Raw genomic sequence first — 18,351 nt, 5'->3', positions numbered from 1 at the left:
CCTTATGTAAGTATGATTCCAGCTGGTGGAGAATTTTCCCTTTGATTCCCATTGTTTCCAGTTTTGCTCAGGTTCCTTGATGCTATACTCAATTAAACAATGCTTTGATAGCAAAGACAGTCACTCTCACCTCACCTCTGAGGTTCAGTGCTTTTGTCTATGTGTGGACCAAGGCTGAAAGAAGGTCAGGAGCTGAGTACTCCTGATGGAACCTGTGTTGAACATGACTGAGCAAATTATTGCTGAGCAACCGTCATTTGATAGTACTGTCAATTATGCTTTCCATCTTCCCTTTCATGCTAATTGAAAGTAGACTGATAGGGTTGTTATCAGGTGCTTAGATATCACCTGCATTTGTGTATAAGGCATAACTGGACAATTTTCTGTTTTCTGGGTTGTTGCCTGTACTGGAACAAGTTGGCTTTGAGCACACTGTTTCCGCAGCACAGCCCTTCAATAAGATCATCAGAATGTTGTCAGTCCCTGTAGCCTTTGCAATATTCAATGCTTTACAAATTTCTCTTGATATCACATGGGATGAATTAAATTGAGTGAATGTGATGCTGGGATCTCTGGAGGAGGCTGATCTACTTGGCTGTTCTGGCTGAAGATGGGACTCAAATGCTTCAGCCTTGTCTTTTGCACTGATGTGCTGGACTCTCCTGTCATTGGGGATGGGAATATTTGTCAAAACTCCTCCTCCTGTTAGTTGTTTCATTGTCCACCACCATTTACTTTGCAAAATATGTATGAGGGTGTCTTCTCAGCAAATTACTTTGCACTTACGTATGCTCCTGCGTAGATTGGAAGAATACCACAACTTTTCCTGAGATGTGCAGATGTCAAGAAGTCGACAGTCTCAATGCAGATGATGATGATTCATAGATATGGCAAATGTTAGGCAATCTAGTCGAATAAATAATAACAATGGATGAGAATAAAAGGGCCACCAATCTCTACCTTCCTTTTCTTTATAAATATTCCTTCTTTGTAATGGGCAGAAATGGAGAAGTTGAATGTTAAGCAAACGCAAGTGCCCTTCTGCACTTTAAATACACATTCATGGAATAAAAGGGTTTCTGTGGTAGATTTCTTTCTTAGCGATTGAAATTAAAACAAACTTAGATCTATACATAAATGGACCATAAAATAGTTCTAAATGTCAGATTTCCTCAGCAGTGCTTATTTTGACTATTTCTTACACTATCCATGACCAACGTTTAGCAGGACGAGTGACGATCGTGAGCAAAAAGGACATTCACTGACATATTATGTTGTTTACTGTTTGTGGCAATTTTCAGATTTCGGAACATGCAGGTTTTGCTTCACTTACACATTTTAATACTTAAACGGGTTGTAGATAGTTTTCGAACAGAGACTATGGAACTGCATATCTCAATATTAAATCAGCTCACAGTCTACTGGCAAGAAGCATTTTTCTTGTTAAAAACTATGCCATATTTGTTCAGAGTTAACACAGTTGAAGTCATTCATCACCTTCGATGTTGTTTGTTCTTTGTTTGATAATGCAGTCTCTAAGAACTTACAAGATGGAGAATTGGCATATATTTAATTATTAGTCCCTTCAGAGCAGACAGAACTTCTTGTCCTGCTGCCTTGAATCTATAAATCTGGGTCATGAACAATGAAAGAGGAGAGGTGCACTGAAGATTCCATCTTTTACATCATCTGTTTTATTAAGGAATGAAAGATAGATTTGGGGTTGCCATGTCAAAGGAGAAGGATTACAGAGGATGAAACTGAGAAATCAATGACCTCATTTGTTTAAGAAATAATTAAATATGTGTGTATGTGTGTGTGTGTATGTATATATAAAAACATAAGCTTTTTCATCTTGCAAACAGTTCCACTGTCAATTAGAATACTATAGGACAGAATGACTAAAACTGAAGCTACTTTTAATCTCAAATGTTAAATCCTTCTGGCTACTAAGAGAACAGAAAGGCTTTGTAAACCTGCTGTGCAACCTTTTGTGTAATGCAGAACAGATGCAGGAATGACTTGAAGACAGATTGTATAATATGATTGGGAAGTTAGGGTAATGATAAACTGAATTCTTTATTCCTGCTGCGGCCCAAAGGCCCAGTAAAATTGCAATGTTGTGGTTGATTTGAACTCGTCTCCACCCTACTTCCTGTCCAATTGGGAACAACGTATAGGTGGTGTTAAAATTGTCCTGAGGTTGTCCCATTCCCAGTTGGAAATATTTTAACTTCTCAACTTTGACATCCTGGAAGTCTTTGAAAGAGAAGGAGACTGAACTTGCATCAGTATTATGGTGTGTAACGACCTTTTAATGATTAGTAGCTTTAAGTTTAATAAGGTCAGCTCAATTGTCAATTTCACAATTGGTTTTGAAAATTAGTTCTTTTGCAGGATGAGAGTATTGCTGGCAAGGTCAGCATTTAATTCCCATTCCTAAATGTTCTTAAGATAGTAATGAAGTACCTTCTTGAACTGCTATAGTCTGTACTGTCTGATGTAGCTACTCTTAGAGGCCTATTATGGGGGGAGTTTCAGGATTTTGACTAAGCAATATTAAACAAACAGTGATATATTCCCAATGCTGGATGGAATGTGACTTGGTAGCACCACTCTTAATCAAGCTGGCTCTGTCCTGAGGTGTACAGCTGTCAGAATTGGTATTAGGAGAACCAATAAGTACTTTATCTTGTCCTAGCTGACATGCAAATGTCTATCTATGTAGCTGCTAACCTTGTGCTTTATGATAATAAAGATTTTTAATTTGGAAGGTACTGTTAAAGAAATTTGAGTCAGTTTTAGATTAGATTCTCTACAGTGTGGAAACAGGCCCTTCAGCCCAACAAGTTCACACTGCCCCTCCAAAGCAAAACCCACTCCCTTGCCCTATATTTAGCCCTGACTAACACTGTGGGCAATTTAGAATAGCCAACTCACCTGACCTGCACATCTTTGGTTTGTGGGAGGAAACTCACACAGACAGGCAGGAATCAAACCCAGGACGCTGGCACTGCGAGGCAACAGTGCTATCCACTGTGCTACCCTATAGTTGCTACAGTGCATCTTGTAAATGGTACATGCTTTGCTGCATTCTTAAGCTAGTATTAAAATATTTCTTCTTGGAATATCTTTGCTGTGGATACCTATACATACACTCTATCTGATGTTGTTATATAAGGCTCTTTCACCCCTGAAGAACTGTAACACTGTCAGTTACATCTGTATTTTGGAGATAGCAATGTACCTCTTTTGTGTAATGTCTAAAATTGTACCTTCTACATCCATCTTATCTGTTGTTTCTCTTGACCTCTTCATTTGATGTCAGAATCACATCACCTGTGACATCATTATCATTTGTTGATTTAATTATATCAATTACTGTCACTGTGTACTGGTGGTGAGGGTGTGACTACAAAGCTGATTAGGAATATAGTCAAGCAGACTTTGTCCTTGATTATATTGAGCTGCACTGATCTAGGCTAGCGAACAGCATTCAATTATACTCCTGACCTGTACCAGTGAAAACACATTGGAATTTGAAAGGAGAGCTGCTTGCCACAGAATTCCCAGCATCTGATGATTCTTGTAGCCACAATTTTTATTTAGCTGATTGAGTTACATTTCAAGGTGTTGATGGTAGTGAACTTGAACATCAAGAAGTATTGTTTGTCTTTCTCATTGGAGATGGTCATGGCCTGGCACTTGATTGCCATAATGATTACTTAGCAGTTCAAGTCTGAATATAGTCCAATTATAACAGTAGGCCTGAACTGCTTCATTATTTGATGAATTGGGAATGAAACTCAGTGCTGTGCTGTCACCAGTGAACATCTCCACTTCTGACCATATGATGAAGGGAGAGCCACCAACGGTTAGACCCAGGACGCTTCCCTCAGAATATTCTGTGTGATAATAAATAAAGTAGCCATGGAGGTCAGATGCTAGGACCCTCGTGGTAATCTTAGCTGGTGCTGTTGGCATCAGTCTGTATCACATACCAGCCAGCAGAGCTAACTGACCCTGCCTACAATGATAGCCTGGGACAGAGATGCTTGGCCCCTAGAAACCATAAACATTTTCCTTCATGTCAGTAATGACTTAACCATAAAGTTTGCCCCTTGATTTCCAATTACTTTAATTTTACTTGTGCATTTTGATTATGCACATGGTCAGACGCTGTCTTGATATTAAAGATAGTAATTCTCAACTGTTCTCTTGAATTCTGCTTAATTGCCCATGTTTGAACCAAGGGTTTAAGAAGTTTGGTGAGTGTGTTTTTCTTGGTAACACTGTAGACAATATTTGCCATTGTTTTACTCCTGGTTGAGGGGTGGTAACTGGCCAGATTGGATTTGCATTGATTTTTATGGACAAGACATATCTGGGAAATGTTCCACTTGTTTGGGTCGATGCCAATATTTGTTAAGTGGTCTCATACATCCACAGAAGACTAAAGCAAAGTCAGTTCACAAGAGCCAGCTGGTTTTGAGCATCGTTAGTTCATTAAAATGTTATAGGATCAGAAAATAGTCTTTTTTACATTTTAGATAAGTTTGTAAGTTGGAAAAGTTTTCGACTGAATAGCATGACACTGTTGCGGTGCTATACAAAGTAGTGAACGGCAAACAACAGTGTAATTATCTTATTCTAGGTTATGTTTCAGTACAAGTATTGAATTGATTTTAATACTGTAACAAGAAAAAAATATTTAATTCTCTGTTTAAACTGATACTGCTTTTAAACTGATATTCAACACTTGAAGGTTAAGAACACTTAGCTGAATAAAGTTCCCATGGCAGACAGCACATTGAAAGTTGACACTAAAAGATAACTTTAATACAGTATACGGATAATATGGTTGTATCATGATTTTTTGTTTCTGTGCTCACCAGTCTATGACTCTCTGCCCTTAAAATATGAGGAGAAATTTAGAGGCTGGTCTAGGCTGAAGCAGATAGCTTCTGTTTAGACATTCTTGACGGGACCAGCAGAGAAAGAAAGTGCTCGATTATCTTTTGTAATTCCTACTCCTTGCTGAAAGATTCACATTTTACCAGAAGAAGTTCTTGGTCCATTTAAATAGTGCCAAACTGGAGCATTTCCAGTGGAGATAACTATCAGTAGTGCTAACTGGATTTCCCAGGTTAGGATAGCCTATGATGCCTTAGGCTGGAATTTAATGTTGATGACTGAGAAGTGTTTCACCAGCTGGCTGGAGAACAGATATTGCAATGGGGAACTGGCAGCCTCTGCCTGACCCTGTATCCTGAGGGAAGCCTTGTCATTGGCTAGTTATGTGCCTATTGGGCACTTAAATCGGATCTAAATGTTTCTGATATTGCTTGCTGCTCATGTAGCAGCCACACTTCTGGAAAAGGACTGATTATATTTGGTCCACCAAGATGAACCAATTGTTGAGTAATTCCATTGTAACACCCAAGAGTAGAAACACTATTGGAGGATTATGATGTAAATTGAACTTGCTGCACACACCTTCATTTTCTTGAGTTCACTACCCAGAGGCAGATCATTGGTGATTTTTAACAAATCACAGCGAAGTGCTAAGATTCTTTTACCATGGATAGGATGATGAGTACCCCAGGCGGAACAGGGTTGAATCCTATACTGTTACTGTTAGTCTGACCTACACACTAGTCATCTACCAGCTGAGCTAGCCAGACCCCTGAATGTACTTGCAATGGATCAGTCAGCAATGAGCAGTGGATTTACATAACCTATGTGACACCAGGTTAAATTGAATCGTTTGTGCTCTGACTTTCTTTGAGGCTTCATAAGTCATTGTTGATGCCTTGTGTATAAGAAGCAAGATGATATTTAATATAAGCTGAGAGTTTCGCCCAACACCCTGAGAGCTGGCACAAGTCCTGCATTGTCTCTATTAAGGAAGGCCCACCATATTAAGGACTATCCAAGCTCTTAATTGGACTGTAACAGGCCTTTCCAGGATGTCAGCAGTTCTATTTAACCACAGAGCCACTGGAGGTATGGCTGCTAATAAAGACTCACCCAGGCTTTAGGATAGCCATTGGATTCCAGGCGACAAGTGAATGATGGAGGGTGAGGTTCATGGTGAGGCTGAAGTGTGGGCCATTGGCATCTAGAGCAAGGGACTGGCTGTCAGTGGGTCCCACACCTTTGTGTCCAGGCACTGATACAGACAGCTTTGTTAACATTCCAATTAAACCTCTTGGCACTTTGGACTACATTTTTCTTGTTCACTTAGACATGGGCATTGCTGGCTGGACCAGCATTTGGCACACATCCCTAGTTGCCCTTGAGAAGGTAGTGATGAGATGCCTTCTTGAACTGCTGTAGATAAACAGACAATGCCTGCTCTTATTTATTTCTTCAGACCTTGTGGCGATTTTTACAACAGAATGGCTTTCTAGACTATTTCCGTTATGAGTTAATTACATAGCTATGGGTGGAAATCATATGTAGGTTAGATCAGGTAAGGACAACAGTGGCCTTCCCCAAAAAGCGTTCATAAACCAGTTGGGTTTGTCCGACAAAATCAACAAAGTTTTCACCGTCTTCATTAGACTCTGAATTAAACTCCTGGACTCTTAATACCAGATTTTCAAATGTAAATTCCACCGACTGCTATGGCTGGATTCTGGGTCTCTGGATTACTCGTCTAGCAATAATAATACTCGGCCATTATCTCTGCACTGGAAGGAGCTGTACAACTAGGTGATTGTTGCTGAGAAAGATGCCAGTTTATGTGTGTCCTTGTATCAGTACACTTTTAAGAGACATGCTCAACAATATCATCACTGTATCATAGCATGTGGCCTGAGGGTATAACTATCTCAGACTTCATCTTCATTGGGGCCAACTGAAATCTGGCATGCTCCTTGCAGCATGCCAGCATTTGTAATTTTTATTGTTTAATGTTACTCTACATAAATAGTTCCACTTTAGATACTTAATGTGCATAGTACTTGCCACTTCAAACAGCAGAAGAAGGCACAGTTTAATTTTCTGTGGTTAAGTCACTTCAAATAGCATAGAACAGTGGAAAAACCGTTTATAATATATTGCCATTCGGAATTGTTCAGCTAATTAAATTATTGAATTTTCATGTTTTTCAGTCAGCTATTCTGCCAATTTTGATCAATAAACCCATTCAGTCTCAGAGCTTGCCATAACACTGACTGTTAGTGTTTTTGCTTTGCAACCAGTATGGGTTTGGTTTCAATCTGGATTGTTTTCTTTGAATATCCATGTTTTTGCTGTTAAATAACAAACTGCTATCCCGTGGAAACTATGATTCAGATATTCTATTGTGATCTCACACAAAAGACAAGATTTTCTTTGTGGTTATTTGAACTCTGGTGTCAGGCTGAAATGGAGGTCAGGAGCCGCACTATGAGAGGAAGTCAGTCAAGATTTTCCCAGAGTGGCCAATTAATCACCAAAGGGCAGGCTGCTGTCCAATTAAGGATAGTGAGCGGGCTCCTGAAAATAGGGAGCAATAAATTGCATTGGCAAGTAAGCAAGAGAAAGAAAACTTCAAATTAGAGGAGGCCTCTCTGCAACTTATTTTACATTTTGTTGTGTTTTGTGTGTGTGTGTGTGTGTGTGTTGGCGAACGGACAAAATCTTTACTAGAGCAGCCTTTGGTTGCTGGGAGGATCTTTTGGCCAAACTGGATCACAGGCACATGGTCTGCTGCTGGGTGGTTGCCTCAAGGCCCCTGAATTAGCTTCAGCTGCCTAAAGGAAACGGGAAGACATTTGAAAAATCTCAGTTGCCTTCCTTGACCTGAAGTGGCCCCTGGTGAGCAAGATTGGCAATCCATTGCATTTAGATGGCTAGTCCTACAGTCATCCGTGTGCTGCCCCCTCACTCTGCCACCCACCACCCCAAGCAGGGATTGGGGATGGGATGGAAACAGACATGCACGCCAGTGGCACCAATGCTAGTGTGCATCCACCTGTGATTTCAACCCGAGAGTAGACTAAAAACCAAGCTTCCGAATGGAGTGATTTACATGGACTTGTATTTTTTAATCAGCACTTTTATAATTTTAGTCAATCTCTTGTCTTTGTGCTGTGTGGTGACTTCATATTAGAACTGTAAGTATTACTGCTACCATTTCCTACCTCACTTTCTTTTTGAGCTGAGGATTGTAAAAACTAGGCCTAGCAGAAGAATAGTTGGGACTGCGGACTGCTCCAAGTCCATTTTGGTTCAGGTCAGTGATGGGTTATTCACATTTACTTGTATAGACAGGACTAAGCTATGAAAGTCTCCATTTGGAAGTTTAGAATTACTAGAATTTCTCTGTTGGGAGTGATTATGTTCAAGTTTGGAATAAGAATTCTACTGTTCCTGAATGGAGTCATATTAATTATGTTATTACTCTAAATATTCAGCCTGATACATTAGCCACTTTGTACTTCTGTTATACACAGTCAAATAGTGTAAGATATAATAACTGTGATTAGTTCAGCTTTTAACTCTGACTAGAATGAAGTATAAATGATTAAACTACTGTGATACCATGTCAGATTATCTTGGAGCCAAGCAGAATCCAGAGGCCTTTAAAAGTGGCTGGAAAATCTTGGCTCTGCTAGATATCATTTTTACTGGCAGAGGAAAGAGGTGGGGTTTGAAGTGCATGGGTGTGAGGCACTGAGTTGCTGAGCAGTTGAACTTTGCACTGGGGTTCAAAAGGACCCAGTTTTCCCTTTAGCAGCAGCCTCAACCCGCAGTGTGGGATCCATTGATTTATGATGGAAGCTTCAATGTTTTCAGAGGGCTCATATCAGCAGTAACTGCTTTATACAGAGCTCTGAAAGCTAACATTTTAAATGCTGAAGTGTTAAATCGAATACAGGTATAAAAGTTCACGGCAGACCAGAAGGGCGGAGGCCTGGGTGGGAACAGAAAAGGGTGGTAGAGGGATTGTGAAAGAGGAAAGACAGATCTGTGTGGCCATTCTGGGTTCTTCCTTGCTTCAGGAAGCCAAGTAGAGGACAGGACAGACTGTGAGGCTTGCTGTTGTAAAGGAAGGAGCACAACAAAATGGGCTCAGCATCTTCCCACATGCAAAAATACACCTTGATCAGTTTAGGACTATTCACAGTCCTTAATACCTTCAAGCAACAATTTGTATTGTTTTCATTTGATATGTTTATTTTTTTGTTTAGTCAAGTTTGAAGGTAGTAGCCTGTGGGTTTGAACAAAATCGTCTTTATACCTATTGTCCACATAATATTTGCACATCATTAACAAATATAGTAGTGATTCTCAGTGGGACCGAAGGGTCTATTTCCAGGCTGTATATCTCTATGACTCTATGCACACTCCTGGTATGGAGCCTCACTTGATGGCAGACCAGCTCGGAGAAATCACCAGTGCACCTGATTTTGACCCTTCTAATTATGAGCCCACTAGATTTCTCCTCATATCACCACACGGTCCCCATTCTCTTTTGCTGAAATATGTGAATAAGGGGGTAGTAGTGTATATGTGTGTGTTTGTGCATGTATGTGTATGTACATAGGAGAGAGGGCTACATGGCAGTCACTGGAAGATAGGAGTTATAGCTGTGACTGTGCAGCAAGTTTCTGCACTAGCAATGAGACCTAACTAAATTGAACTCCTGCTGAATGTTCAGAAATGATCTGCACTAAATTCTGTCTTCCATGTATAATATGTTAGAGAAAGATTAAGTTGAAGTGCATGAGATCAATGATTTGCAAATGGTTTTGTTTGTAGGATCCTCAGTCAAATAAAGTTTTAATTGCACAGCTCCACACAAACTGTAATGCTAGATAACGCTAAAAAATCATATTGCAATGATCCTTTTAAAGGAACCAGCTATTTACCGACTGATACAAGTGAAATGTGCTTGCTTCTATTGTGGCAGGAGCACAAGGAGATGAAAACATGGAGAAAATCAGAGGAGCAGTATGGAGCAGAAGCAGTGGGGAAGTACACCAGAAGAGCAGGATGACAGAGACAGTGGGAGCATTGTGGGGTGTAGGTTAATTGGAAAACAAGAGCAAGCAGAATGGGGAGTAGCAAGAACCACTAATCAAAGGAACACAAGGGATATGGGAGAGGAAACAAGTCATGCTATGTTAATTAGCCATTGATCAGATGCTTACATTGACCATGCTGCCTGAGGTAATCATTGCCATTGCCACCCATTGAAACACTGTTTAAAGTGTAAGGTGTGGTTGATCTTATCCTCGTCTCAGATATACCTTTGGGAGAGATAAGGTTCCATTTCGGGGAGGTCATGTACCCTTTGAGATTGTTAAAACTAGGCAAGACTGTGTATATAATGAATTCATTAGAACTGCCAATGAATTGTCAAAGATGTCAAAATCTAAAATTCCATTTGAACTGTAAAAGCTTTTGAGTGAATAAAAAAATCAGTGCTTTCTAGTTTTTTTTTTGACATAACCCATTTGTTTATCACAAATGGATACGTGGTGTATGATGAATTTTACAATCTAGCATTTTTACAGTGGGATGCCTGTTAAGTACAAACTGATCAACAGCTCCAAGTATAGAATATCAATGTTTGCTTTTGTAAGAGATTAGATTAATCAACTTAAATGTATTGAATGTTTTTGTATACATGGCAAATGTTTCAAATGGTGATGGCCAGCAATGGATACAAATTTGTTTTTATCACCATGATTCCTGGATACTAGTTGAGTTGGCATGAAGAGGGTTAAAGGCAAATGTGGTGAGCAGGGCATGGGTTGCTATTATGTCAGCATTGATACTTTAAAGGGCATGGGGGTTATATGGTTAAGTGGGTAGGGGCATGAGAGGAATGATGGGCCATAAGCAGTTATGACTGTGAATGTAGGATGAGCAGTATGAGGGGTTATAAGGGTTGGAATAGAGGGCTCTTCCATCAACTGAATATAAAACTGTATCTTGATGTTGAGGAAAATACTGCTTCTAAAGTATTTCACATTTACTGGATATAATACACTGTCTTCCCCATCCAATTGTCTGATGACCATAAGTGTTTTCTCACTTCTTGCAGTCTCTCTGGTTTTGCTTAACTGTCCTCTAACTTTGAGACTAAACCAGCTACTTTGCAGTTATTTCCTATGGTCTTATCATTTCCTATGTATTATAGTTTAAAGAAGACATTTAAAAGTGAAATGTAATTTAGAATGAATTATGTTACTATTTAACAGATATTAGTCTTATTTGACAGCATCATAATACTATATTTCAGCGAAGGCTCAGATGTTGCTCACAACATAGGTTTGTGAATTCACCTTTTGCTGCTCAAATGTTGATGTCTGTGTTGTATCCCACATCTTGCGACACTCTCTGTTGATTCTGAGTGGTACAGAATGATAATCCATTTCTTTTCCTTTTCAGTATTGATGAGCACAAGCCTTACTTAGCATTAGGAGGAGTGAAGAATATCTCTGTGAATGTAACGGTTCGAAATGCAGGAGATGATGCATATGACACTAATGTTTATTTTAACTTCACTGAAGAGGTCTTCTTCATCAAAATGTGGCAGGTTGGTAAACAATCTTGAACTCATAAGGCTCAAAATCTTTGATCTGCCTTTTTGGAACTGAAGCCCAGACTAGGGCCATTAAAACCCATGTTGTTCTACCAGGTTTTTGAAGTTTAGCTATTTATAGAAGGGTGTTATGGGAATTCCTGTGGCTTCAGGTTTATTTTGGTTGTAACTTATAGCATAAAGTCTGTCAGAGACCAGGATCAATAACAGCAGTTTGGTGATTCAATTCCTTTGGTGTCTCCCTTCATTTCAACAAATCAGAAGGGAAATTGCATTGATGGCAACAATTTGACTGTTGAGTTCAAACCTTATATTATGAAGAAGCTTGTGTGGCTGAATGAGATACAAGATTAAGAAAAAAAATTCCATTCTACTGGTTTTTAGTTATGGTTCCATAGTGCAGCTGTATTTTATCAGATCTGTTCATGTTGAAGTCATGAATCCTTGTTCTTTTTGCATGTTTCAATTTTTAATCCAAGACTTCACTTTGGAGCAAGTTAATTTCAGACACATTTCCTCTGGTTCTGTAGTTATAGCATTGGTTAAATGACCTACTCACATCAATTATTCTGCATGTCTGTCTAAACTAAAAGCAAATTATATCCCTTCAACAAAATAAGGTCCCTGAACTAATTTCCATAAATTAGAGCCTACATGATAGCAATCATTCCAGGTTGTGCATCATTAGCACTTTGAAAGTACCAAAAATATTACAACTGTTGTATCAGAGAACTACTTATTAAATTTTTTTTGGAAACTGTGAAAACTGTGGTGTCTCAAGCTTTTCATTCCTGTAAGGAGACATCTGACAGGCAACCTTGCACTAATGTAAGATTCTAAATAGTATCAAAAAGATAAGTATAAAAACATTACTCTGTAATAATTTACAAGCATAGAACACAAGTAGCAATGAGTAAAAGATAATTTTAGAACAGATATTTGAACACATTCCTTAACAGAATTGGGTCTCTGTTATTTGTTATTTACATAAATGATCTGGATGTGAATGTACAAGGCATGATTAGAAAGTTAGTGGATGTTACAAAATTGGGAGATATCATTGATAGCAAAGTTGCATTTCAAAAATTACAGAGTGATTTTGATCAGATGGGGAACTGGGCAAAGAATTAGTAAATGCAATTCAAAACAGATAAGTGTGAGGTGTTGGAAAGTCAAACCAAGGTAGGATTAGATTAGATTACATTAGATTACATTACAGTGTGGAAACAGGCCCTTCGGCCCAACAAGTCCACACCGACCCGCCGAAGCGAAACCCACCCATACCCCTACATTTACCCCTTACCTAACACTACGGGCAATTTAGCATGGCCAATTCACCTGACCCTGCACATCTTTGGACTGTGGGAGGAAACCGGAGCACCCAGAGGAAACCCACGCAGACACGGGGAGAACGTGCAAACTCCACACAGTCAGTCGCCTGAGGCGGGAATTGAACCCGGGTCTCAGGCGCTGTGAGGCAGCAGTGCTAACCACTGTGCCACCGTGCCGCTCACTAGGACTTATGCAATAAATGGTAAGGTCCTCAGAAGTGTTGTGGAACAAAGGAACCTAGGAGTACAAATACATAATTCATTGAAAGCGGAGTCTCAGATAGATAGGATGGTGAAGAAGTTATTTAGCACACTGACTTTCATTAGTCAAGGCATTGAGTATAGGAGTTGGGATGTCATGTTACAGTTGTATAAGTCTTTGGTGAGGCCGCACTTGAAGTGTTGTGTACAGATTTGGTCATCCTGTTATGGGAAAGACATAGTTAAACAGGAAAGAGTGCAAAGAAGATTTATGAAAATGTTGCCCGGACTGATAGGCCTGAGTTATAGGGAGAGGCTGGCCAGGATAAGACTTTATTCCTTAGAATGTAGGAGAATGAGGAGTGACCTTATTGAGGTGTATAAAATTATGAAAGTCATAGATAAGATGAATGCATATTGCCTTTTTCCCAGGAATGGGAAATTGAAGACTAGAGGACATAGATTTTAGGGAGGGGAAAATTTAGGAAGGACCTGAAAGGCAACCTCTTCACACAGAGAGTGGTGTGTATATGGAATGGGCTGCCAGAGAAAGTGGTTGAAGCAAGTACAATCGCAACATTTAAAAAGAAACATTTGGATAGGTACATGGATGGGAAGGATTTAGAGGGATATGGACCAATGTGGGCAATTGGAACTAGCTGAGTGGGCACCATGGTCAGCATGGACTTATTTGATCCAAAGAGCCTGTTTCTATGCCTTATTATTTTTATGACTCTCAAATTGTTTAGTGAAGGCAATAAGATTGAAATCATTTGAGAACCAATTGGATGTTCCATTGATGTATCACTAGGGCTATTCTTAATCAATAATTGGCCTTGCTGGCCTATAATTAATCTTAATAAATGGTTGCTCAGGAATTCTGGTAAATCTACACAAAACTCCCTTAAGAATAATATACTTTTCTTAGAGAGTAGTACCTGGAACTGTTCATGGTACTCAAGGTGAGATCTAACTTGGGCATTGTATAGCATGCCATTGACGACCAAGTATTCTAGTCCTCTAGTTGTAACAACCAATGTTCCTTTAGCCTTTTGGATTACCTCCTCTTCTTGGTCATGCCATTTTGATGATCTAGTTAACTAACCTTGCGAGTCTCTTTGGGTTTTCTATTTTTTGAGGCTTCTCACCCATTTAGAAAGTACACTGTTTTACCATTTTAGACACAGAGTAGTTAACCTTGCATTGACTTATATTAAAGCCCATGTGCCACGTTTTTGTCAATTCACTTAATCTGTCAATATCAATTTCTAATGTAATGCTTCTATCTATACTGCCACCCATCATTGTTTGATCAGTAACTTTCCAATCATCTGAGCCATTAACAGAAAAAAAAGTTGAATAGGTTCTTGAACATAGTTGCTTGTGGGACATTACAAATCAGTTTGCCAATTGGAGTATCTACCTTTTAATGTATACCTACTTTGTTTCTTGCTGCATAGCCTATATGCTAATCAGATTAATAATTCACCTTCAGTTTCATGCAGTTAAACTTTGCAACAGTCTTTTATGGGAGATTTTATGTCAAACACCTTTTTCGAAGTCCACATAAATAGGCATTGCCCTACACACCACTATTACTTTTTCAATACATGCTCATTAAGCATGAGCAAGCCTTTACAAATCCAGATTGGCTCCCTATGATAAGCTGAAAGTTTTCAAGGCATTTAGTCACATTATCGTGAATTGGAAACCATTAATTTTCTGCAACAAGTTCTGTTATTCCTCTCTCTCCTTCCTTAGTTGCATGTATAATTTTCCAGTTTAAAGCATGGTTTCAGAATCAAGAAATATGTACAATATAATGACACTTCCTAAGCCAGCAACAAATTCTCCCCTGCAACAGCAACATTTACCTGCACGTCCTAAAGAGCCCAAGGTTGTCTGAGTATTTTATGTATTTTCTCAGTGGTTAATCTTTCTTTGTTACCTTCCTAAGTCTAGCAGATTCTATAATAGTTACTCATCTATCCAGTAAATATGAGAGGTAACATTGGGAATCAAACTGGATGATGGCTGAGCAAATCAGTGTAATTTATTTTAAATCTGTTGGCCCAAGCTGCTAGAAATATTATACATGTACTCTGGAAGTCTTGCTTTAAGCATATCGACCACTGCTTTGCAACACTTCCTGGAATAAGATGTGTAGAGACAGACTTTTTATTTACTGGAACATTGAAGGTTGTGGGGCGACCTTATCGACATTTAAAAAATCATGAGGGGCATAGATAAGGTGAATAGGACAAGTCTTTTCCCCAAGGTAAGGGAGTCCAAAACAAGGGGGCATATTTTGAAGCTGAGAGGAAACAAATTTAAAAGGGACCTGAGGGGCAACTTTTTCACACAAAAGGTGGTTCATGTGTGTATAAACTGCCAGCGGAAGTGGTAGTTGCAGGTACAGTTACAACATTTAAAATACATTTGAACATGTACATGAATGGGATATAGGCCAAATGCAGGCAAATGGGACTAGTTTAGTTTGGGAAACTTGGTCAGCATGGACAAGTTGGACCGAAGGGTCTGTTTCTGTGCTGCATGAATTTATGGTTCTACAATGAGGGACCTGCTCACGTCTATCCCTGGTTCCCAGCTGAGCAAGGAAAGCTGAGTAAGGAAACATCAGGTTTTTCAATTTAATTCTGAGCACCATCTCTTTAAGAGCTATTGATTCACTGCTTATCCTGTCCTACAGATAGAGAAGGCTATCTTCACATTAGTTAATCTGTGTAGAGAGTTATACAATGAGTATTAGGGCCCTCCAAGTTCTCACAAAACACAATTGATTTTGAATATTATTAAGGAGCATAGTTTTATTGATGTCCTGATCAAATAGTCAGACTTTTGTCTATTAGTTGGTGACAGTGGGACTTAACATTTTATCTTAATTGTCAGCTTAATTTACAATGCATTAGTTTATGAGTGATCTGATTGCCTAAAAGAAGAGACGGCTGAAGTTAGGCTGGCATTGTTCATTTCCCGCTGTCTGTTGGTACTGCAAACTCAAATCAGATATAAAATGATAGGACTGGGTTCAGAGCCATGGTTTAAAGTTTAGCAATGACAGAATAACCAAGAATAACCAGGAACAATGTGTTGTAATCCAGTGATGGTGAAGGAACAGCAGTGATACAGTTTCAAGTCAGGATATTGTGTGGTTTGGAGGTGAATCTGCCAGTGACGATATTCCCGTCCATCTGCTACACTGGTTCTTTTAGATGCAACAGGTTGCAGCTTTGGAAGGTACTATTGAAGAAACCTTGGAAATTATTGCAATTCATCTTGTACATAATATACATTGCTATCATTGTATGTAGCAGTGAAAGGAGTGAATAATTACATTGGTGGGTGAAGCCCACATTAATAGAGCTGCTTTAAAAACAGAAAACACTGGAGTATCTCAGCAGGTCTTGCAACATCTGTGGAGAAAAAAACAGATTTTGCGTTTTTAGTTCAATAACCCTTCTTCATTCTGAGGAGTCTTTGAACTTGAAATGTTAACTTCCTTTCTCCACAGATGTTACAAGACCTGCTGAGTTTCTCTAGCATTCTCTTTTTTTAAATTTCAGATTTCCAGCAACTGTAGTATTTTTCATTTGTAAGAGAGCTGCTAAGAGCTCAATGTTGTTGAGCAGCTTGAGTGTTACTGGAGCTTTGCTCATGCAGGCAAGTGTATAGTGCTCTGTCACAGTTCTGAGTTGTGACTTGTAGATGGTGGACAGGTTTTGGGGAGTCAGGAAGCACATTACTGTGTCGGATCCCTAGCTTCTGATCTGTTCTTGGATCCACAATATTTATCAGTTCAGTCTCTGATTAATGATAAGCCCCAGGATGTTGATGGTGAGAGATTCAGTGATGGCAACGTCATTGAACATCAAGGAACTGCTACATATCAAAATGCATCAGTTTTAAATTGCTCTTATTGGAAACTTAAAAACAGTGACTGTCACAATGAACCTGATACTCAGATTAATGTTCGAACAAGCTTGACCAGTACTTAGCAGTTGGTGATTTTTCCAATCTGATTTCTGAGTTTGACCTGTCCAATTGTGTCCATTGGTGGAGACCTGCAGGAGAAATCTTGCTGTGCAGGCATAGCATTGTAAGTCAAATCATTCCCCTTTATACACCACTCACTGATCTATTTCAGGACTTAAAGGTCCCAAAAGCACTTTGACAGCAAATGAAGTAAGGTAAGTGAGGAGTGGGATGGCACAAGAACAGAAATTGCTGCTGAAACTCAGCACGCCTGGCAGCATCTGTGGAGAGAAAGCAGAGTGAACATTTCAAGTCTAGTGACCCTTATTCAGAACGGGTTGTAGCTAGTTGAAAATGGTGCGTGGGGAGTTGGGGAAGAAGTAAATGATTGGTGGTGATGAAGGCCAGAGAAAGACAACAGATGGGCAGACAAAGGAATGTGCAACAATCATCTGGAAGAATAATTGATTGCTAATGGGGACCATTAGTAGCTGGCAGTGGTTTGATGGTAGTAGCAGCCCATGTGATAATAGGGCCTTGGGTGATGGGTGGATGAAAGACATGGAAGAAGATGCTAAAGGCCTAAAGTTATTGAACTTGATAGTGAGTCCAACTGTGACCAGGGTTGGCCAATTCCATCCCACACACCGATCCCACCACTGGTACACTTTCACTCAAAGGCAGTGTGGTAAGCTGGTAAATTTAACAATCTCTGTGCAGACTCCTCAGGAGACAAAGTCCAGATCTTGGGCGCACGACACCTATGCTGGAGGGACCAGGCCTGTGTCAGAGCTAATCAGAGAGCAAGAACTTAAAGAGATTGGGTGTCAGGAATGTTGTTGTGAACAGTATTTGTTCGACTACAATTGAGTGATGCTGTCAGCTTTTCAGTCAGGCTCTGGTAGGATGGACATAACCTTTTTACACGGGGGATCAGACATTGCCATTGCAATGTAAAAATGCTTTTTAATTGGCTTATCGAAGAAACATCAAGGTTAACTTGTTAATCATCTGACATTTCACCATATCTACAGCTGTGACTTTGAAGGAACCATGTGAGAAATGGTAAAAACAGCCACTAGTTGTGGCACCAAATTGAGAAAACCCTGTGAAATTCTCTGCCAATGTCCTTGTAGTGCACAAGATAAAGTTGACACTGTTGGACTAAAGGCAAAAATGTGAAAATTCTGGCTGAGACATTGCGAAATACAATTTTTAAAAGAACTTGTGATTAACTCTCTGACTATATATTGCTATTCGTTTCAATTTCATATGGTAACT

General features: G+C 39.4%; 1 protein-coding gene across 2 annotated transcripts in view; it reads left to right on the top strand.

Annotated features, from left to right (window-relative positions):
• itga9 (integrin, alpha 9) overlaps positions 1-18,351 on the top strand; it is a 371,784-nt gene that overhangs the window by 257,897 nt on the left and 95,536 nt on the right. For both annotated transcript variants that reach the window (XM_043688825.1, XM_043688826.1), the window contains one exon: positions 11,392-11,539. In XM_043688825.1, the coding sequence (XP_043544760.1) occupies positions 11,392-11,539 (148 nt within the window). The remainder of the gene's footprint in view (positions 1-11,391; positions 11,540-18,351) is intronic.

This window comes from Chiloscyllium plagiosum, chromosome 4 (assembly GCF_004010195.1).
Source record: "Chiloscyllium plagiosum isolate BGI_BamShark_2017 chromosome 4, ASM401019v2, whole genome shotgun sequence".
NCBI classification, from domain to species: Eukaryota; Metazoa; Chordata; class Chondrichthyes; order Orectolobiformes; family Hemiscylliidae; genus Chiloscyllium; species Chiloscyllium plagiosum.
The sequence above is the reverse complement of the archived record's forward strand: the minus strand, read 5'-3'. Positions and strand labels throughout refer to the sequence as shown.